General features: G+C 38.1%; 2 protein-coding genes across 10 annotated transcripts in view; one reads left to right on the top strand and one right to left on the bottom strand.

The window, feature by feature from the left end:
• Nucleotides 1-11,098, bottom strand: part of GSTCD (glutathione S-transferase C-terminal domain containing) — a 136,039-nt gene extending 124,941 nt beyond the window's left edge. Inside the window, exons 1-3 of one of the 2 annotated variants that reach the window (XM_017666310.3) lie at nucleotides 10,961-11,098; nucleotides 3,126-3,563; nucleotides 2,059-2,526 (exon numbers count right to left, since the gene is read on the bottom strand). In XM_017666310.3, coding sequence (XP_017521799.3) covers nucleotides 2,059-2,526; nucleotides 3,126-3,542 — 885 coding nt within the window. In that variant the 5' untranslated portion in view covers nucleotides 3,543-3,563; nucleotides 10,961-11,098. Of the gene's footprint in view, nucleotides 1-2,058; nucleotides 2,527-3,125; nucleotides 3,564-10,636; nucleotides 10,773-10,960 lie in introns of those variants that run through there. The other variant, XM_017666311.3, reaches the window with a different exon arrangement.
• INTS12 (integrator complex subunit 12) overlaps nucleotides 10,888-22,221 on the top strand; it is a 39,236-nt gene continuing 27,902 nt past the window's right edge. For 2 of the 8 annotated variants that reach the window (XM_037020248.2, XM_073237212.1), the window contains exon 1: nucleotides 10,888-11,333. In XM_037020248.2, the coding sequence (XP_036876143.2) occupies nucleotides 10,896-11,333 (438 nt within the window). In that variant the 5' untranslated portion in view covers nucleotides 10,888-10,895. Of the gene's footprint in view, nucleotides 11,334-11,605; nucleotides 11,625-11,677; nucleotides 11,693-19,575; nucleotides 20,032-22,221 lie in introns of those variants that run through there. The other 6 variants (XM_037020249.2, XM_073237213.1, XM_037020251.2 and 3 more) reach the window with 6 other exon arrangements.

Genomic DNA, 22,221 nt, shown 5'->3' on the forward strand with positions numbered 1-22,221 from the left:
CCATTTGGACTTCCACTCCATCACCTCAATATGTGTTAAGGCAAGCACAAAGGTTCAGCATCACAGTCACTATCTAAACTAAAACAATTGTTCATAACCCAAGATGACTTAAAAGAGCAAAATAAATATAACAGAAACAACATCATGGCTTTGGCAAAGAAAGAAATTCTGGAAAGAAAATGTGCAGATCCAGGAAAAATGAAAACAAAGGAAAATATTTTGAGAATTAGTTTACATATAAATGTCAAAAGAGAATTTAGTCATAGAACACATGTAATAGAAAAAAGCTGAGTGTATGAGTTTTCCCCAGTTTTAAACTGAGATGAAAACAAAGTTGCTGAGTGGCATTAAATAAAATGACCCAGTAGTGATCAGTAGATATCTAACCTAATTGGCGAGGAGAAAAAAACCTTTTCAACTAGCAATATTTCAACCTCAACTGATCCTAATCAGGTAAATAGTATTCAAATTAACCTAAAATAAATTGCAAACTAGCTAAAGATGGATGTCTAGATAATAATCTAAAATCAACTTCATGTAGGTGAATCAAATTTTAAGTTTTGTTGAATTAAAAAGCAAATACTTGCTTTTTTTATCATAGCACTTACCATTATTTAATTGTATATTTTTGTTTATCTATCTTCCCCTAGTAGAATATTAACTCCATGAGGGTTGGGACCTTATCTGTCTTGTCCATCAGTGTATATTCCTAGAGCCTACAGAGTGCCTGCCACATACAGTAGGCGTTCATGAAATTTCTCAAATTAATGAATTAATGATATGTTATTTTGATTCAATTATCATGAAATTAAAAAGCACACACAGTTACTCAAGAAGACCAAGAAGCTATGAACACCAACCATATTTCATAGTATTTATCTAATGACTGAAGTTGGTTAATAAGGGGATGAGATCAGGGAAAGGAGAATTTAGAAATCACTTGACTAAGGAAAAAGAAAAATTGATGTTTTCTCCCCATCCAGCTTTGTGGACACTACAAATATATCTGACATTAAAAATACTAACAATATCCAAACAACTCCTAAATATGTCCACTTTATATCCTTTAATTCTGAAATTATTTTGGTTTCTAATCTTGTTTTGTTTCTACTTTGTTTCCTACCTGATTGGAAAGGAGAAAAAACCTTTTCCACTTTGAAGAAAAATGTTCTTTAAGAAATGCCAATTGATTAATACCACCTAAATTCACCTATTAGTGAAAAACAAGCCTTGAAATAGAGATTTTCACTAGAAATCTTTTCCCATCCATCAGTAGAGACACCTGAAGTGTTGGTGCTATGTAAGGGGAATGAAATTTGATATCTGATTCCTTAGTAGGGAAAAGGCTGAAATGCTTCAAAGGAAGAAAAATGCAGCTCCTGGAAACCAACTGGAAAGCTGCAGGGAGGTACAGCTTTCCATGTTCACTCTGATATTATTTTTATCTTGTTCTTTTTTCCTTTACAGAGGGGGAAAATACACACATATGTGTATATGTGACTGTACTAGGAAAGAAAACTTCCCAATTACATTCTCCTACAGCATTGAATAGCATAGCCAGCCACTGTAATCTTACAAAGAACAGAGAAGCATAGAGATAAAATATTTCTGATTTAATAATACCTAACATGATGAAATTCGTATTTTACATGACTACTTGATTATGAAATAGAGCTGACAATATTTTTTAGTGTTTTAATACTGGAATCTCTAATATTAGAAGGTAATCACAAAAGCTATTTGAAATTAATAGTCACAACAATTACCGACATTTTAGAACTCAAAATCAAAAGTCATAATGGTTACTAACACTTATGGAGAGCTTACTATGCGCCAAACACTATCCACACTTCACACACATTGTCATTTATTCCTCACACTGAGCCCATTATATCTTGCAGCCCATTATATCTTTCTTATCTTGCAGATAAGAAAATTGAGGCAGATATTAGCAACGTGTTCAGGGGCATGAAAGTAAGAAATGGAATGGGGATTTTAACCTAGGCAATTTCATAGACTGGAACTTACAGTAATGTATGCACTCCAGATAAATCTTACCAAAAAATGATGGACACAGGGCAAGAGCACAATATCTGCCAAAGTGAAGTACAGGCCTTCTGCAAACACATGTTCTAGAGGTGGAAGGTCAGAGGCCTTTGCTTTTCTGATGTGAGAAGGCTCCCTGTTGGTAGTGGCTGGTTCTTCATGTACTGCCAGCTTGGGGACTGCAACTTTCAGTTCCAGGTTCAGGGATGAGAGGTCCAATTCTTCAGATGTTTCTTGTCTGTGGACCTCACTCTTCATTTTTTCCTCAGCAAGGTAAGGCCCAAGCCCTGCAGCCTTCTGTTGCTTCAGCTTCTGCCGCCGGAGTTTGTCATCATTATGTACTCTCACAGGTTCACTAAGCTTTTTCTCCAGCTGCAGTATTTCTGCAGGGATAGCTGGGTGCTGGTCAGAAGATTCTCTGAGAAAATTCTCAATAGCTAAAGGGATGGTGATTTCGCATAGTCTGGTCCACTGACTAACCTACAAAGCAACACAAAACAAGAAATGAAAGGATTCTTCAATGTACCTTGAAGAAAAATAACTTTCTATTGGGATATAAAACTAGTTTGGAGTATTTAAGTCTTGAGCTCACCCATCCCTGGGCTAGGCTTTTATGCTGCATTGAGACATATTACACTTCAGAAGGGATAACATTAAACAATGGGGGCTTAGCATTCCTATACATGTTATCTTCCTGTTGTCTTCTTACTGAATAAATCCTTACTTCCCAAAGCCTTTAAAAGCGCACACCCCTGTAAAAAAGCAGGCTTTCCAAAGCATTTGTACTTGAACTCCTGTAAAATTCCCTTTAAAAATTCTCAATGTAACTAAAAGATTTTTTAAGTCATTCTCTAAAAAAAAAAAAGGTTTCCAAACCTCATGAATTAAATCAAGTTCTTATTTTCCAGTACTGCACTGAGATATTGGGATACATGAAGGACTACTTTAGCTATTTCATTGGTTTTTGGGGTTTAAGTAAACAAAATTTTGGTTTCCAATTAAAAGTTTAACCAAATGTTCAAGTGAATGTGTCAACCACTTTATGGCTTTAATTAACTGAAAAGAGACATTATACTTACTTCAGCACAGGCTTTCAAGCAAGTCTTCTTAAAACCCAGAAGTTCTAAAATTTCCTTCTTTGAGGGGTCTGTTTCATATGATTTCTGGATTATGTGTCTCAGTACAACAGCAAGTCCTGCTCTACAAAAAGTTTCTGGTCTTTCGACTACTGCAGGTAAACAGCAATTCTGGACTATTGGTGGAAGCTCTTGTCTTGAAATAATCTGTACTTCGACATGCTGGGACAGTACATTTTTTAGTGAAATATCTGTGCTTTCTCTGGTGAGGACTAAGCAAACTTTAAAGATTTTGCAATCACAGTATGATAACAAAAATAAAGTTACAGATGTGTGAAGGGGAAAGATGCATCCTTCTATTTGGTGAGAAAAGTCCAAATATAGATGTTCTTCTGTAAGACTTTTCTTAATGCCTTTCATTTTCTTCCTTCATTGGGTCACCTGAAGCATAAATTAAAGTAGTTATAGGCCTTAGAATACAGTAATTTAGAAGCTGAAATAAAAAAATCAATGTAAAAAAACCTTTTCCTAGAAATCAGCAATGATCTGTGATAAAATTCTGTAAAATTTGTTCCTGGACTGAATAAATGGCTTCCAAAAGAAATATTCCCAAATAATTCCAAAATCCACTTTGTGGATTAACTAATCTCAGGGTGATTTTATACCCAGCTCTTAAAAATGAGCAAACCTCAGGTGCTTTGCAATAGGACCCTCCTGATCAAGTATTTTGAGGGGGGGGGGGTCTCACTACTGGTGAGGGCAAGAGATGAAGAGAATGGCAAGTAAGAAATAGCCAAGAATACTGAGAGGTGTCTGAGGATAACAGCCCTGAGAAGTTTTGAGAGTGATGGTTCTCCCACACAGCTTGTTTTATGATCCTCCAATATAATAATCATATAATCATTGATCACTGTTGTGACAAACTATATATTTGTTTTGTCTACCCCAAAAAGAATGTTCCATGAAAGCAGAAATTTTGTTTTGTTCACTGCTATGACTAAAGTGGGGCCTGCTACATATATGTATATATAATCAAGAAGCATTTGTTGAATGAATGCATAGATGAATACATACGCTTGTTATATTAAAGATACAGACATACACAATCTTGAGGTCAAATTATTGAGGGGTATTTTCAAGTTATATTCCTTAAGATTTTTGTCAATCATCTTGACTTGGATTTCTACATTTCCTGGGTATAAAATTCTCAGGTTCTAATCCATAAATCACAATTCCAAAATTGACACTAGATGGCACTCTTTAAAAGCATTCACCATAGAAGCATGTAATAGGAAGATGGTATATTAGAGGAAAAATTATTTTAAAAGCCTTTAAAAAATAAACATGTAACTTTCTTTTAAGTGTATTTGAAATATTAATGCACCCTTTTAGGAAACCATCAATGTCCTACATCTCCATTATATTCTAAATTCCTTAGACTTTTAAAAAAATAAAAGCAAAAAGTCAAAAACCGTTTAAGCGTCTTGATCCTCAACTTTTTAATTAAAGTAATAATCCATTATAACCAAGGCGTATCATTGATAAAGTCCAGTTTTAGAGAACCTCTTGATAATGCAAGTAATCACTACTGTTTTCTATTTCTTTCATTAAAACATAACAGATGCATGATTTGTTACTTCCTTAAAAGATTATCTAGGGAAAATGATTTCATGTAATTTAAAAGCAACAACTTTTTATCCCTTGGAAACCATTTTCTTCCTGAGCTTCATTACTTTTTGGGGTTTTGTTTGATTTGTCTTTGACACCTAAAGCTGACTTGAAAACAAAATAAAGAAGGGCATTTATTAAAGCTCACTGACAAAGGAAACCAACATTTTCCAGGAAGATGATAGTCTCTTTGAGGAGTTTGCCCCTGTAAACCTATTCCTGATTAGTTTACTGATACTCTTTTAACTTCCTCTGCTGACAGTGGAAGTCTGTAAGGAAAATCCCTAAGTGCTTCAAGAAGTAGATGTGAAAGAAAACTTGACTGATTTCATTTGCCCAGCAGTTTAAGAAATAGTCATTAAAAGACTAGTCCTGCTAACAGAATAAAAATAAATTTAAAAAAAGCTAAAAGCAATGCTACACTTTTGATTTAGGATATGTAGAAATAATTTTTAAAAATATGTAGAAATAATTATAAAAATAGAGTACATGTTTTGCGATTTTCCAAGGCACATAAGAACCTTGAGAATATGCTTTTACATATCCAGAACTTTTCCCACTGTGAGCACTTAATGTTAAATGTCAACAAAATAGAATAGCAATACCCTGCCCAAAGAGTTAGCTAAAAATTAATGAGATGCCTGAGAGAAAATGCAGTGTTGATTCTTAACATAATTTATTTCTTTCATTATAGATACTGGTGTTTTTCTCTTGGAAGATTAAAAATGTTACTTAATGATCTTGGAGTCAGAAGAAAATTACTCTCCCTGGGCACTTTTCCCCCATTAAGTATGAATGTAATCTCTAAAAAAAAGTATTAACAAACCTGCACAAATTTGCTATCTGTTTTTGGTTTGCACTATGTCCTTAATTTTGCAAGGAAGTATAATAATAATTTTTTTCTTAAGGTTTGCAAATACTATAGGCAAAAGAAACCCCTCATCTTTCTTCTCCATTTCTGCCTAGAGAATTCTTTACTTCATTGATTTTATGTCATGAGCTTTAAGAAGGTCGGTACTGTGGGATCATCTTCTGGGTCTCCCAGCTTTTGCGGCATGGCTCTCGTCGCCTGGTGTGGCACTCCTGCCAAGCACAGAAGCACTGTCTTTTGCTCCTTGGCTTTGACAGGTGCCACACTGCAGCTACTCCTAAGATGGAAAAATAACACAGCAGACAAAACTACAAACTTTAGGTGCTGAAGAAAACTGATGGAGGGTGCACCTCTTCTCTGGACCTACCTGGGAATGTTGCTGAGGAAATAAATAGGCAAAAAGAAAATACTTAAGCCTTGATTTCATTACTTGGGAATCTTCAAAGATATTTTTCAACAACTGAAATAGTCTCAGGTTTAATATTTCAGGCACTTAGAATTTTTTTTGGCATTCTCATTCTAATTAACATATATTGGTGTTGATAAATAGAATTACTTCACATGTGAAAGGGGAAATGCTGCTTTCTTATCTAAAATCATTTTAATATTTTACTACATGCCTACGTACATATATAAAGAGTAGGGAAAAAAACACAAGAAACATAATGAATATAAACATACTTCTTCAGGAGCTAGAAAAAAGTTTAAAAGTTTTGTGCTCAAAATTCAAGTCTGTATCTACAGCAACTAAATATTACACAACAGATAAGTTATATATCACCTAGTAAACACAAAAAGTGCATTAAAATTGCAAAAAAATATTAACAAGTTGATTTTTCCAAATAATAATGCAAAGTATCACTGTACCTGGAATTTGGTAAGATTTTAATAAATGTTACATGAATGAACAAAGAATACACTTCTAAGTATTACAGACATTTTATTGTCCAACAACTATATGCTAAGCACACAGAAATTTCATACTTACAATCTTCATAATCCTTTAAAGCACATTTTACTTCCATTACATAGAAGAGAATTGTACATCAATCAAAAACATTAACTGAATCTACAAAAAGATGTTATCTGAAAAAACTTAGTAGATATTTTCCTAATATAAATTGCACTAGTTCATACACTTAGAATTTCACAAATTGAAGCATATTGTAATTTTATTGCAGCAACAATTTCATCAAAGTGAAAATCATCAGAGATTATGTCATTCTAGGCATTTGTGCCAGTCTGAGTAAACCCTGATGTAAACCACTGTTCTAAAGGCAGTTATTTTCAATTCTCAGCACCAGATTAAGTTTTTTGACAGTTCTTCCTGATTCCCTTTTTTGGATCTTCTGCAGACCTCTTAGTGATCTGCGGCTCAGTGCTTTGCACTATTCTCAACCTACACCCATTTCTTTGAATACTGACTTTTAAGCTTTTGATCATGCCACAGAAGAAATTTTGTAAAGCAACTCACTGTACATTGAATAAAAATAAAACAATCATGAAAAAATATCCTATTACAGGAGACATATCTGATAATTCTTCCTCTGTACTTTTTATTTATTTATTTATTTAATGCTGGCTATTACTTAGTTCATGACCCAGAAATAGGTCGCAACTCACATTTTAACAGCACTGTTCTAGATGATCTCCAGTGCCACAGGCTTATATCATCTATGACTCTTTTATTTATCTCAGCCACATCTTTTTTCCCTGAACTTTGGACTCCTGTATCCTACTTGACATTTTTCCAAACCTGTTCTCTTCCCTAAGTAGTCCGCTTCTTGAGAACACGGCGACACCATCCATCCAGGTAATAGCTCAGCTCCATAATTTCGAAGTCTCACTCAACTCCTTTTTTACTCTCATGCCCTACTATTTCCACCTTTGAAATAAATGTTAAACCCAACTTCTTAGCACCACCTCTACCACTACCACCTTAATCCAAGCCATCAGCAAATCTTACAAAGACTACTGCAAAAGCCTATTCACTATTTTTCTTCTTTCCACACATCAGTCCATTCTCCAACAATAGGGAGAACCTTTAAAATCTTCAACCATGTCCCCTGCTCACAACCATTCAGTGGTTCCCCAGCCCACTTAGAATAAAATCTAAATTTCTTATGGCCTATAGGGCTTGACATAACCCTAGCTATCCTTTTCTGACCTGATCCACCCCTCTTCCCTGTTGCTCACTCCTCTCCAGCCAGTTCTTCTTGCTGTTCTTACAAGATGCCAGGGACACTCCCACTTAAGAATATTTTGTACTTGCTGTTCTGCCTAGAATACTCTTCAAGATATTCACATGGCCTGCTCCTTCATTTTACTGAAATCTCTCAATATTCACACAGAACAGCCTCTCCTGACTACCTGAATTGAAAAAGCACTCCATCACTTCTTAGCTTTCTTTCTCTTTATAGTGCTTATTACCTGGCATACCTCCAATGCTTAACGGTACTTAAATTTTAGTTTAAGAAATTAATACATAAATGAATGTATACAAATGAGTATCCGTGATGACTACAATGACAGTGCTATTGATAACTTTAGTCTTGGTACATGAGCCTCATTCTTCTTGACACCATTCTTTTTCTTTCAAATGAATCAATATACTTTAAGAGTCAACTGCATATAAATTAAAGTGAAGAAACAACAACACTTTTGTGAGGTGAATTGGAAGAATTGTAAGTAGAAATCATCCAGACTCATAAATAAAGCAAGCATTTAAGTTTTTATGTATGATGCTCAGGCAAGGGAACTCAGAAACTAATTAGATTCTGTGTACTTAGCAAGTTGAGTATTTAAAACACCAAGAAATACAAAGTAAGGGATAAGATCCTATACTCTGGAGCTGAGTTAAAATCCCAGTTCTGATATTTGGTGACAATGTAAAACATTTTTGTGCCTGTTTCCTCATTTATAAAATGGAGACAACAATATTTAACCATATAGTGTGTTGCGAAAACTAAACAATGCTCATCACATTAGTAAGCCTTTAAATACTATTATTATTCATTTATAATTTATCCTCAAGTTCTTTATCCACTGAAACTATCAAAAAACACAAATTTTAATGGGCAAGTCCCAAATTATGCTTTATATTTGCAAACTTCTCAAAAAAGGTAAGGGACTCATGTTGAATTGAAAAGGTTTTCTCTCTACCCACCCACCCCTATTAAAATAATGTTACTGAAGCTGAAAGCCAGGAGATACAAAATGGTAGAATATGATACCCTAAGCCATTTGCATAAATCTTATCATACAAAAGAGTTCAACCCAGTTTACAAGTATGAAAAAATTACAAACTTTTTTCTTCTTAAAATTTAAACCCCATTTAAATTCCCTGTCATATCAAATGTTCACCATTATGACCATGGGAACTTACTGTTTTAGACTTTTCACAAGATAATACTGTTTGGTTGCAAATCTAACCTATTTTCTCACAAGAATATAGATTAAAAAAAAATAAAAAAGAGCTTGCCTCTACAGAGTTAGAAGCTAATTATCTTGGATACTAAAGGTTAAAAAAGGAAAGAAAAAGTTAGCTATGCCAGTGCTCTAAACATTATATGATGTGGGGTTACATACAGTTTAAGTCTAGAGGACAAAGTCCAATGTTTAAAATGAGCTCTTCTGTTATGTGCACAAATGGGGGGAAAAATGTTTACTAGTAAAAAAGCTTACTGTAACCATAGCCATAAGTGTGTCTTCTCTCTCATGAATCACAGAATCATCTGCTGCCACAGAATCATGCTTGCTACTATGTCTGACCTCATAATTAGCAAGGATCACTGCATAAAATGCTAACCTGTTAAATACAGCAGCAGACTGAAATAAAATTACTGAATCCCCAAGCAAATAATACCCGTGCTTGTTATGATCTAAATGGTTTAAATCTTTGCATTCCAAATACTACTAATCCTAACAGAATTCAGTAGGCTACTTTAGAATACTTGAAAAACAAGGTATACTAAGGAACTGTGTATATTACAGATGTTTTAGTTGACTCTCTCTCAATTAAGTTCCAAAATCTGCCCAACTGTTGCTGTTAGAATGGCCAATTGGATAGTATTTACTCTTTTCTTAAAATCAGTGTGATATAAAAGCTACGAAGTAAACACAGGTTTAAAAAAAAAAATCTGATGGGCCCACTATAACACACTTCAAGTTTGAGTTTTGTTTAAAGCAAACATGTACTAGAAGTGAAAAGAAAACAAAAACTGATTAAAAAACAATTTTTTTAAATGCCACTTTTTCACAGACTTATTTTTGAAGTTGGACCTCTTAAAATGATCCCTTCTGGTATAACTCAAACATAATATCAAATAATGAGTACACTTAAGGCAATCCTCTCAATAGTGTATACTCCCCACCCGGCCGTTAAAAAAAAAAACAAAACAAAACCAACTCACATAGCTTAATGTTTGATTTATTAGATATGACAGCAACTCAAATGTATTTATAACAAAAAATTTATTTTCACAACAATTAATGACCATGTTTACATGTTCAAAATTGTCACATCACTCTTTCATGCCAGCTTTTTTGCATTTTCTCCATTAAACACTGGTTCTATAGATAAGCTTAGAAAAAGTAGAAATACTGTCTTATCAATAATTTAGCACTGGATACATTAAATGCTGGCATTTTCTTCACCTTTATAACTTATGAGAAGGAATGGGGTGCTGGCATTAAAAGTAAAAGAGAAAAAGTCACCTAATTCCGAAATTGGTAGAGAGTTGGGATGGGAAGTATGTGTATGGTAAACGGTTTTGAAACCAAAGCAATTTCATGCAAGTCAGATTCAAACATTCCATAGAACTTAAACCGAAGTGAAGCAGGGCTTTGACACTGCAACAGAAGCAAACGGCCCCAAAGGAAGCAAGACCTTTGAGGCAACTGTTAAGCAGAATTCACAATTAGGAGGGGCTATAATGGAAAGCGAAGTGCCAAAGAGAAAAATGTTAAAGCTTACCAAAAGGTCTTAAAAACCACATCTAGCAGCAAACGGTGAACGCCCCCAGACTCCTGCAAATGGGAGCTGCTATGTTCCTTCATTAGCAGAGAAGGCCGTGGGGAAAACTGAGAAGGGGCCTGGAACCCTCCGCACGAACCCTGAGATGCTGCGACTAAAGAGGCTACGGGTCCCCGGGGTTGGAGAGAAATCCGGACCCTAATTCCACGCCCTTACTCTTTCCGCGCTACCCCCTCATCGTCAGCCCTGTCGCCGCGGGATGCAAAGAGCAGCACTTGGGGTCGAAGGGACTGCGGGAGCCGGCGGCCCGAGCGCCCTCTTTACCTGGTCGCAGAGGCGCGGCCAGGCAGGGAGGGTGTCTGAGCTTGTCGGTGACACCGGCTGCCTGCGCCTTCCCGCCCCGCCCGAGCCGGTTTTCCGAGGCCGCTTCTGGAAGTCTTCGCCCGCGGACCACTTGCCAAGAGAGAGACCCGGAGAGAAACAGGGAAGAACGCGCGGGAAACAGCCACGCTGGCCGTCATTCATAATCCGGCGGACCGGAAGGAGAGGGAGACGTCACTTCCTACGGTCGCTCAGTCAAAACGCTCCCCCTTCGACACCGCTGCGGAAAGCTTTGTTTTTCCGCTCTACTAGCTGGCTTCCCCTGGAACCGGTTCGCAAGGGGCGACTGGAGCGGACGGAGGAGCGGGGCCGAGCGGTGAGTGGTAACGAGCTACTTAGCTCCCAGCCGCCTCCGGGAGGCTCGAGACCTCAGCGTGAGGCGAGGCGGGAGACTAGTTCCGTGGGGTCTTAGTTTCCGCACTGCTGATAGGGAACTCTGGCGAGGCGGGCGGGCGTGTGCGCGTGCGCGTGCGCTTTGATGACCGCGGTCCCCTTTCACTGGGGCGTGTGCTGCTTCCGAGGGTGTTGCGGTCTGTGGCACGCGGACTTGAGAGCACGGCCCCAGGGACTAGGTCCTGGGAACCCTCTCTGGGACGCTTCTCGGAAGGTTTTGGCGACTTCTCTGTACAGCTACCTCTTTTCGCCTCTCATCCTCTCATGGGCTGCCTTGTCAAGGTCCTTACCCTGTGCCAGGCCGTTGGTTTGTCATGATTTGATCAAACGCTTGACATTCTTTTTCCGAACTTTGCTTTCACTCTTTAGTAGCACTTGGTCAGTTTGGAATGGGGTCTTTCCGCCTCCCCTGCGTTTCCAGGCGTATCCCTGAAGTATCAGTCAAAAGAGGAATGCATCTTTAAAAGAATGTTCGTTAGAAAGGGTTGAAAGAGCTTGCAAAGACGTAAAGAGCAAAACTTCCTAGAGCCGTTTTGTGATTGCATTCTGCATAAATAGGTTCAATTTTCTTCACTTCATGCACATGCAGATGATAAACTTTGGACTTTAAAGATTAGCATGTAGGGTGGAAAATAGAATCTAGGAGAAAGCATTTATTTATTTTTGAATATCCAATTTAGGTTGAAAAGATCACAGAAGCCCTAGAAAGTGACATTTAAGCAAAAGCCTACTTCATTTACTCCATAGTTATTTTAGGTTTCAAGCATTAAGTATGTAACAGTGACTAAAACAATTCTCTGCCCTCATAGAGTTTACAGTCTAGTGAAATCCATGAATTTAAGCCAGATGCAGAATGGAAAAGAGTATTGCAGTGAGGCATGTTATACAAGTCCCCAGTCATGAAGGAAGTGTTTTGCTTTTGCTTTTGCTTTGATGTTTCTGGGGGTGGAGGCGGTGGGCACTGGAATGGGGATGGGATGGGTGTGAGTTTCTTACCGTTTTTTGCGAAGGGACTTTGGAAATTAGAATTGTGTAGTGAGAAAAGATCAGTATACTTTACTTTGATCCTTATTTTGTCGCGAAGTATTTCCCTAACGGTAAATGTAGACTCTCCCCCTGAAAGTACTCAGAATTGTATAGGGAATGTAACGGTCATGCAAAAAAAAAAAAAAAAAGAGTATGGTTCAAGATAGGAAGTACCAGTACCATGAGAAAGTACAAGATATCTTAGGAGGGAGAGAGTATTAGTAGCATTTGTGGTGAAGGACACATCAGCTTTGAATAGAGTCCTCATGAGAAGCAGTATTTGAACTGGGTCTTGATAGGATATGGAAATCTAAAAATGGGTGAAAGTCTTCCCAGACAGAGTAAAAATGAGTAGAAATGGCAAGGGTAGCTAATGACAGCTGAAAGGAAGATCTACAGATAAAGAATTAGGGGTTTGTGCCAGCTAATGAACCTTCTTAAATGCTAAGCCAAGAAATTGGGCTTTATTTTGAAGGCAGTGGGAAGCCTTAATTTAAGTGAAAAAAGAAGAATGTGTTTCAGGAACATTAATGTAGTGACAGTGTTGAAATCAAGGAGAATAACTGGGTCATTGCTATAATGCCAAAAAGCTAATAAAGACTTGAATTTGAGTAGTGGCTGCAGGAGTTAAAATGTTGCAGAATCAGAATCCACAAGAAAGGCCTGCTGATTGTTTGGATATAAGGAATAAGAGAGGACTCAGGGAAAAATTTAGGCCTCAGACCTGATTAATGGAGAGTTGTGTCATTTATTGAAAGACAGTGGAACTTTTGGGGGAAGATAATCATAATCTCAATTATAGCCATAACTGAACTTGAGATACCATTAGGGCAACAAAGCAATTGGAAATGTGGTTTTGAGTTTAGGAGAGATTGGAGTGGGGATAAACATGAAATCATCTGCCTAGAGATGATAGTTGAAAAAATATATATAAGATTACCAAGAAAAAGGCTAAATGATACTCTCTGTGGAAAGCCTACCCTACCAGTGCTCTCTTCTTCCACCTTCTAAATGATACTCTCATACTGGCTTTTACTGAGCAGGGTTGGAAAGACTTGAGGAACCGGTTTGGAATCAAGAGGTATGTTTTTAGGCACCTAAGTCTGAGAGCCTATTAAACAGTTCAGTGCAGATGTCAAGCAGACAAGTAGGATATACATCTGAAGGCCAAGTCCACAGACACAAATTTGAGAGACAACTGCATGTAGGTGATGCTTAAAGCCAAGGCACTGGGTGAGATCATACAGGAAAGGGGAGATGCTGAAGAAGGCCAGGACGGGCTCCAGGACACCCCAGCATTTAGAGTTTGTGCCTTAGAGAAGAAGCCAGCTTTGATGACATCATTGTAGGAACTGCTCTGCTGTGGAAATAACTGCATTCCCAGTTGGGCCCAGTCTGCTGCTTGGCTTTGAATGTTTCCAAAGCCTCAGCTTGCCTTGGAGGGGAAGGATTCTGTCCCTAAGCTATTCATGCCTGTGCTTCAGGCTCTTTAAAGACTCTGACAAAGAGCGACAACAGGACTGGGGATGACCACCTTTTTGGCCTAACTTTAGCTAGTGGAGCACATCTAACATAGCAACATATGGAGCTCAAAGATAAGGCACTCCCGTGAAAGGGCCCCAGCTCAGCCACATAAGCCAGCTGTCTGAGGATTCCTCTTCTTGACATGAAGAAACAGCTGCAGAAGAGATATCAGGTCTTGGGGATATTTCCCTTTAAACGTATCTTGTTTTTTGTTTTTGTGAGGTGGCTGAGGAGGATAGCTTTCATTTACCACTCATAAAAAATAGCTGATGTGTTTTGTGCTCCACACCACCTCCGCTCAGCTGGTCTGGGGCCTCAGCACTGGTATGGAAGACAAAACGAAATGGTGGGGAGATAGGGTCTTCAGCTGCTGGGGAGCCCCTCAGCTTTTCCAGCTCAGGCCTTTTTGAGGCTTTGGTAGTTCACTTTGCCCGGATGCAAGCAGCCCAAAGTGTGGGGGGTATTACCATTCCTGGGGCAACTTCCTGCACTGGAGGATTGAGAGTCAGTGGGAAAAGGCTGCCTTCTCTGGTTCTTCAGAGGTACAATTTTGGGGGTGTTCTCCACCATTCCTCAGAGGGTTCCCAGCTACCCAAGGTAATAACCAGTGGATTTGTGCTGCCACTACTGGCTTCTTTCTCCTCTCCTCTCCCCTGTGTCCCACTTCTACATCTTAGGATCCCCTCCCAAAAAGGCCTCTTGGACCTCAGAAAAGTCTCTGTCTGAGGTTTTGTTTTTGGGAGAACCTAAGCTAACTCGTACATCAGTGAGTATGATGGGAACTGGTTTTTCTTTCACATTAAGAAATAAAGTTGCTCCTTTGCTGAACAAAGGCAAAAGGCAGACTGCCACCATTGGGAAGAGGCACTGTCCTTGAAGCTGAAGAAGTGGGAACTCTGTTCTGACCGTTAGTAACTAAGTTAAGCCTTAGTGTTGCCTGTTAATATAGGCCAGGGGCTGCTGGTGGCTGGGGGAGGATAGTCTGGTTCATTCTGAGCATGGAAGGGTTCCACAGAATGCGGAGGCAGAATGTATGAGTGGGGAAATGCTAAGGCAGGGACAAATGTCCAGAGCAGATCATGGAGGCCTGGGAAGCCCAAACTGAGGTTCCAGAGTCAGAGAACAAGGTGGGTGAAGCAGACTTCTGAACAGGAATAACTTAGATTAATTGCAGAAACCAAGAGTAAGGCCAGGTAAAAGCTTGTATCCATTCCCGGCATTTGTGTGAGGGACCTGGGATGGAACCATGACCCTAATAAACCCATGGGTCTAATTACAACACCTTCCCTGGCGGTAGGTCTGTTAGTATGGAAAAGAAAAAGAAATGGTGGGGAGACAGGAACAAAAAGCAGCTGAGTCCAACAGGGACACCTGCATCCTCAGGGCACAATTTTAGCCCACAGGAAGGAAGAGCAAATGGAAGGTCACCCAGAGCAAAACCGAACTTCCAGGAACAAGCAACAAAAACTGAGAAATGAAACAATCACCTGCCTTCCTTGCTGCTGATTTTTTATGAGGCTGCTTTTTTCTCATTTATTTCTGGGTCTACATAGAAAGTGTAGTTACAGTGTTTCTGGGAAAAGGATTATTTTTCCCCATGCAACAGCTGCATAACAATTTTAATTCCACAAGAACTGGGCAGTCAACGAGAAGTACAGCTGTCAAGGTTGGGCAGCAAATACTGTGGGATGAATCAGCATCTCCTGTGCGGGAGGTAGCAGATAAGAGCACATCCATGAACCTGTAGAGTAGGAATCTTGACAGGACTTCAAATGGTTGTATCATGCCAACCTGTACTACTTGTATCCTACCCCCAATCAAAGCAAACCAAAAATTCCATCTGAGAGTCCCAAACTGTAGGGCTTTCTCTATGATCCTGTAATTTCTGGACGGTTGCTGATAGCTTTAGCTCAATAATCATTGTAATTATTAATCAGACAGACCTATTATTGTAGATCATCACAGCTGTTACTTTGTAAGGATAGGGTGCAGTTTCCTGATAAAGGCCCTAACTTTTAATTTTAACAAAAATACTTGCTTCATAATTCCTCTTCTCCAAATGGCTCTTTTGTGCTGTTAATTTCAAACACTGCTGTATGTGCTGACCACAGGGATTTAACTGCCAAGACCTAAAAATGAAACTCACTGAGTACAAGAAAACATCCCCATAACCATGTGAAAAATTAATTTGGAAAAAAGCTGAGGATCCCCAAAATGAGTGGGCATTTATAGAACAATTCAACATATCCCTCTACGTGTTTGTTTTTTAAATTAGCAGCGGCTGTTTGCGTGAAAACTGTTCTCTCTCTACAAATAATCCAAAGCCTTTGGATTATCATCAATAAAATGGGTGCCTCTAGGCCTGTCTGCCCAATGCAGTAGCCACCTGATGCCGTTGAACACTTGGAAATGCAGCTAGTCTGAATTGAGATGTGTTAAGTAGAAGACATCAGATTTCAAAGATTTGCATTAAAAAAGGAATGTAAAAAAAATTACCAAGAAAGAAATTGGTAGCAGAACTAAATAAGACAGACAAGGACAGATACTTTCATAATGGCAAGAACAATGGGGATGAGAAGATAAGCCAGAGAAAGAGTAGTCAGAAGTAGGAGAGGAAAACCAGAAAAACTGAGTATAATAGAACTCAAAGAGGAGAACGTTTTTTGAAAGAGAAAGTGGAAAACATGTATTCACTTGGCCAGCATTTACTGAGTACCTGCTGTCTGCCAAGCACTCTGTAAGATACACGGGTTATAGCATTGGTAAAATCAATCCAGGGCTGGCCCGCATGGACTTAGATTCTAATGAGAAGGCAGACACTGTTTACATGATTAACAGTGTAATAACTATTACCAATAAATACAGGGTGTTTTGGAACCATGTAACAGTTAGACTTATTTTGCTGGGGAGATGTGCAGAAAAAAACAGACTTAAATGGATGAAAAAGGTGGGGGATTGTCTACTTTCTGCTCAAGTGCTGAGATAAGAAAGATTGTGATATGTTGAAAGACTTGAAGTAAGTCATGTAGCTACACCAGAGAGAGTAGGAGTAGCCAGAGATACTAGGTGACGTTTAATGAGCATGTACTTTGCTAGGTACTGCTGTAACTACTGTACCTGTATTGTGAGATCATGAAGGTCATTAGAGACCTTGTTAAGAATCTTGTTAACCTTTGGACAATGAGAAGTAAAAAAAGTATTTTAAGCAACTGACTGATATGAAAAGATTTGAAGGGGGTAAGAGTGGTTGTGGGGAAACTGATTTAGCTGTGGGGAAACTGATTAAGCTGTTACAGTGGGTCAGATCATAGATGGTTGACGGTAGCTTGGTCTAGGGTGGTGATAGTAAGGATTGAAAAAGGTAGATGAATCTGAGATATATTTAAGAAGTTTGGTAGTTGATGGGGTGGTGGGTTGAGGAAGTGAGGGGGAGTTAAAGCTGATGCTCAGGTGTCTGGATGGAGAACTGGGGTAAGTATCATTTGAGAAAGCAAATATTAAGAGGAAGAGCTGGTTGTGAGACAAGAGAAGAACTTCTGAGTGGCTCTATTAAGGATATGTTGAATAGGAGGCACCAGTGTGATTTCCAAGTCAAGCTGGCATTTGAATCTTGGAAAAGACACATGAGCTAGAGAGAAATATTTATAATTACTGGCAAAAGGATATAGATCAAATTGTCTAGGGCAGTAATTCTCAAACATTAGAGTGAATCAGAATCACCTGGAAGGTTTAAAGCAGATTTCTAGCCCTTACTCCTTTAGTAGATACGGTGATGAAGACCGAGAGTTTGTATTGCTAACCTGTTTTCAGGTAGCGGCTGTGCTGCTGATCTAGAGGACACATTTTGAGAGGATGTAGAGACAAGGAGAGACTCAGAACCAACCTTGAGGAACTCATTTTTAAGTGGAATAGGAGGGCACTACAAAGAAGACTGAGAAAGAAGTAGGAGGAATAAAGTAGTATTCATAATATTTGACTAAGGCTATGAATACTTTGTTAGGAACATTTCCATGGAATAGTGGGACAAAGGCCTAATTGCAGGAAATGGAACATAAGTAGAAGTAATAAGGAAAAGAGTGTAAAATGTAGATGACTTCCTGAGGAAGGTTTGCCATGAAGTGAAGAAGATAGCGTAGAAGAGGCTTGAATATATTTAACTGTCAATTGAAAGATGCCAGTAGAAAGAAAGAAGCTAGGGGTGGAAGGGTGGGGTAGACATAATAAATAAGCCATAGCTCAAGGTTCCATAAAAGTAAGGAAGAGATGGGATCCAGGTACAGGTTGCATTTCACGGTGGGCCACCTCCTTATTTATCAGGTGGGAAAGAGGAAAGGATGGATGCAGGTTAGTTTGTAGATGTGGTGGCAGGAAGATGATGCAGTTCCCCTCTGACAGCTTCTGTTTTCTCTGTGAAGTAGGTGAAGTCATCTACTGAGATAGAAAAGCAGTTTCAAAGAAAATGGAGGAAGTATAACTGTTCTTTGCAGAAAGTGGGGAAGTGAGTTGAGCAGAGCAGCAAGATAGGGTTGCTAAGTGGTGTTGAGTGCATAGAGGAGATGGTGGTCCTGAAGGTACAGAGTGTGTCTGCATTCCTCTCAGCTGAACTTAGAGTTTGGGCACAGGCAGGGAGATGGTAAAAAATAACAGGATATATGGTTACAAACTAGATGAAACTATAGGCTTTGGGTCAAGTGTACATAGAAACCTAGAAGAGAGTCTTTGAAAGGCTGGAACATGGGATGTAAATTGGGTAGGAAGTAAAGTGATTTATGAACATTAATCATTTTACTTTGCCTTGGATATGGATACACAGAAAACTGACAATGCTCTTTCTTCAGGAGAAAGTGCAAATAAATCAAGAAGAATAAAAAGAGATGGAGGAAACAGATAGTGAGAATTTCTGTTAACTCCTTTGCATTTGTCACAGACAATTCCTTGCATGAGCTAAGAATCAGCTACCACCACCACCACTACTCTTTCCTAGGTCACTGGCATTTTTTAAGTGGTAATTATAAATTTTTTCTGACGTTCTTTTTTTAAAGCAGCACTTAGATATTAAATTGAAACTACATTTAAAGCATTAAATTTCTGTCATATGTCTATGTCTGTATATATCTATATTTATATCTACATATTTGTATCTCTCTGTATACATACACACACCTAGGACCTTGTTTTCTAGAATTCTAATCCACAGTAATAATGATAGGGCTCTTTAACAGTCTATTTTGGTCAGAGTTTTGGAATATGCCAGAAAGGAATTGTATAGAAGTAACACAATTTGATGTAACTCTAGGGAAACAATTTTGGATGTAATAAAGGACGTAAGTTGACAGATTTACACCACACTCACTGACCTCTTTAGGGCTTCAATAGAAGCAAAATAAATGTCTTTCACTATTGTGTACATTTGCCAGTAGGAAGGAGAAGTAATACAAACCAAAGAGGGCAATAGAAAAGGAAGAGAAAAAAGTAAGATAGAAAACCAAAATATAAAGGATAAAACATATATTCATGAGTATTTTATTTTATTTATTTATTTATTTTGGTATCATTAATCTACAATTACATGAGGAACATTATGTTTACTAGACTTCTCCCTTTAAATTCCCCCCACATACCCCATTAGTCACTGTCTATCAGCATAATAAGATGCTGTAAAATCACTACTTGTCTTAATGAGTATTTTATTTTAGGCCCAACCACTGTTTTCTGTTTGATGAGGGAGAGAAGTTGAACAAAGAGGTGTCAATAAGGAGAAAGAGGGAACAAGAAACTGGAGGCCTGTATAAATTCAAAGTACAGGTGAAATGGGAATAAACAAATGAAAGGAAAAAACAAAAAGAAAGATGGACATGGTACCCTGAAGTGGTTCCTGGGTCAAAGCAATGGAGGAGATAGTGTAATGAGAAGTAGTCAGAGGAGAATAGTTGTGGCACGTTTTAAGTTTCAGTGGCTAAAGATAAATCTCCTTGGAGTTGAAGATCTACATAAACTGAGTGCAGGATGTTGAAGATCATCAGTACAGATGCTGAAATTGTCAAAGATGATGTCAGAGGGAGAGGAAGAAGGTGAGCCCGATGCAAATGTTCTGTGCATTAGCAACAGTGGAGTTACAGGTGTGGATTTCGAGAGATGTTGATTAATGGTGGTCACGGAATATTTTCCCAAAAGCAGTAATGGGGAGTTAAGGTCTCTGTAGACCTCTCTGCTTTCTGAGTAGAAACAAGTCCAAGGAATACTACTTGGGAGAAGTTTGTAAGGCAGCTGATATAGTTGGGGGTATAGTAAAGGTAACGAGATAAAAGAAGGGCTTACGAAAAAAGCAGAAAATGTAGGAGAATATGTTGGTATGAGTAGGGGTAGAAGATGATGGTCTCCTAATAGTGAAGTTAATGTGGAGAGGGGGAAGGGCTGAGCTGAATGAGAGCACTGGAGGGATTTTCAAGGGGAAGGTACTTTGTACCTTAAAGCAGCCATGATGTGTATATAATGAGAGCGAAACCAAAGTTGCTAAATAGGCTAAAGCCATGGCTTCCAAACTTTTCTCATTGTTTATTCCATGAATTAAAAAATAGAGCACACATTCATATTTGTGTATTTAATTATCAATTATATGCATACACTACTATTCTTTGTATTAATGGGTTTTTTTTTATGAAAAATATTAAAAGGTTACTCTTATGTTGTTTTCCCCTATAGTTCACTGTGTTTACTGAGCTAGAGGAACATGTTAATAATTTAGGACAGGAGTACAAAGCCTTTTTGGTTTTGTAATTGAAGGATCATATAAAAAGACCTGACTCTAGAGTTCCACTTGGAAAGTTGGTATTGATCACATGACTACTGTAGTTTTGTAATCTGGGTGTTAACTCTTGTCACTTTATCTGTAACATAAACCTTTTATCTGTGATTATGGAAATAAATGAAAAATACTTTGCTTCTGTTTTTCAGCATAGAAATTTCAGGTAATGGTTTTTCTAATATAGTAAAAGGATTCTGCTGAGTATCAAACCTTTCGTATCAATATATTGTATCAATATATTTGTAAACTACAGTTGACTCTTGAACAACACAGGAGTTAGGGGTACTCACCTCTATGTGGCCAAAAATCTATGTATAACTTTTGACTCTCCCAGAACTTAACTACTAATAGCCAACTTTGACAGGAAGCCTTATCAGTAACATAAATGGTTAACACATATTTTGTATGTTACATGCATTATATACTGTATTCTTACAATAAAGTAAGCTACAGAAAAGAAAATGTTTTCAAATTATTGCAAATATCCAATATATTTATTGAAAAAAATCCACATATAAGTGGACTCATGCAATTCAAATCAGTGTTGTTCCAGAGTCAACTGTACCATGTTCTCTAGCTATAAATAATAGATCAATAAAGACTAGTTTCTGTTCCTTTGTGTCCTTAGGAGTGGCAGGTTTACTCTTTTCATCAATAACATTTTAATGAGGAGCTGTTTTCTCCTGAGAATCTGAATGGTCACTAGACTTTTCTGTTATATATAGATGATGTATGTAATAGTACAATCTTAAGAAGTGATAGATAGCTTCTCAATTTTTACAGGTTAAATTCTTACACATCCAATTGTTCAAGATAGGTTATTTTCCTTTTAGTATTGGCCTTTGGACTCGATCTCATGGGTGATTTAGGTTTTTTTTTCTCTAAATCATAGAATTTTTACACTTTTATTTCTGAGCTAATAGTACTTATTTTTTATTCATTTTGTTATCATTAATCTGCAATTTCATGAAGAACATTATGTTTACTAGACTACCCCCTTCACCAAGTCCCCCCCACAAACCCCATTACAGTCACTGTCCATCAGCGTAGTAAGATGCTGTAAAATCACTACTTGTCTTCTCTGTGTTGCACAGCCCTCCCCGTGCCACACACACACTATACATGCTAATCATAATGCCCCCTTTCTTTTTACCTGCCCTTGTCCCTCCCTTCCCACCCATCCTCCCCAGTCTCTTTCCCTTTGGTAATTATTAGTCCATTCTTGGGTTCTGTGATTCTGCTGCTGTTTTGTTCCTTCAGTTTTCCTTTGTTCTTATACTCCACATATGAGTGAAATCATTTGGTACTTGTCTTTCTCCTCCTGGCTTATTTCATTGAGCATAATACCCTCTAGCTCCATCCATGTTGTTGCAAATGGTAGGATCTGTTTTTTTCTTATAGCTGAGTAATATTTTATTGTGTATATGTACTACATCTTATTTATCCATTCATCTAC

Source organism: Manis javanica, chromosome 5 (genome assembly GCF_040802235.1).
Source record: "Manis javanica isolate MJ-LG chromosome 5, MJ_LKY, whole genome shotgun sequence".
Lineage (NCBI taxonomy): Eukaryota > Metazoa > Chordata > Mammalia > Pholidota > Manidae > Manis > Manis javanica.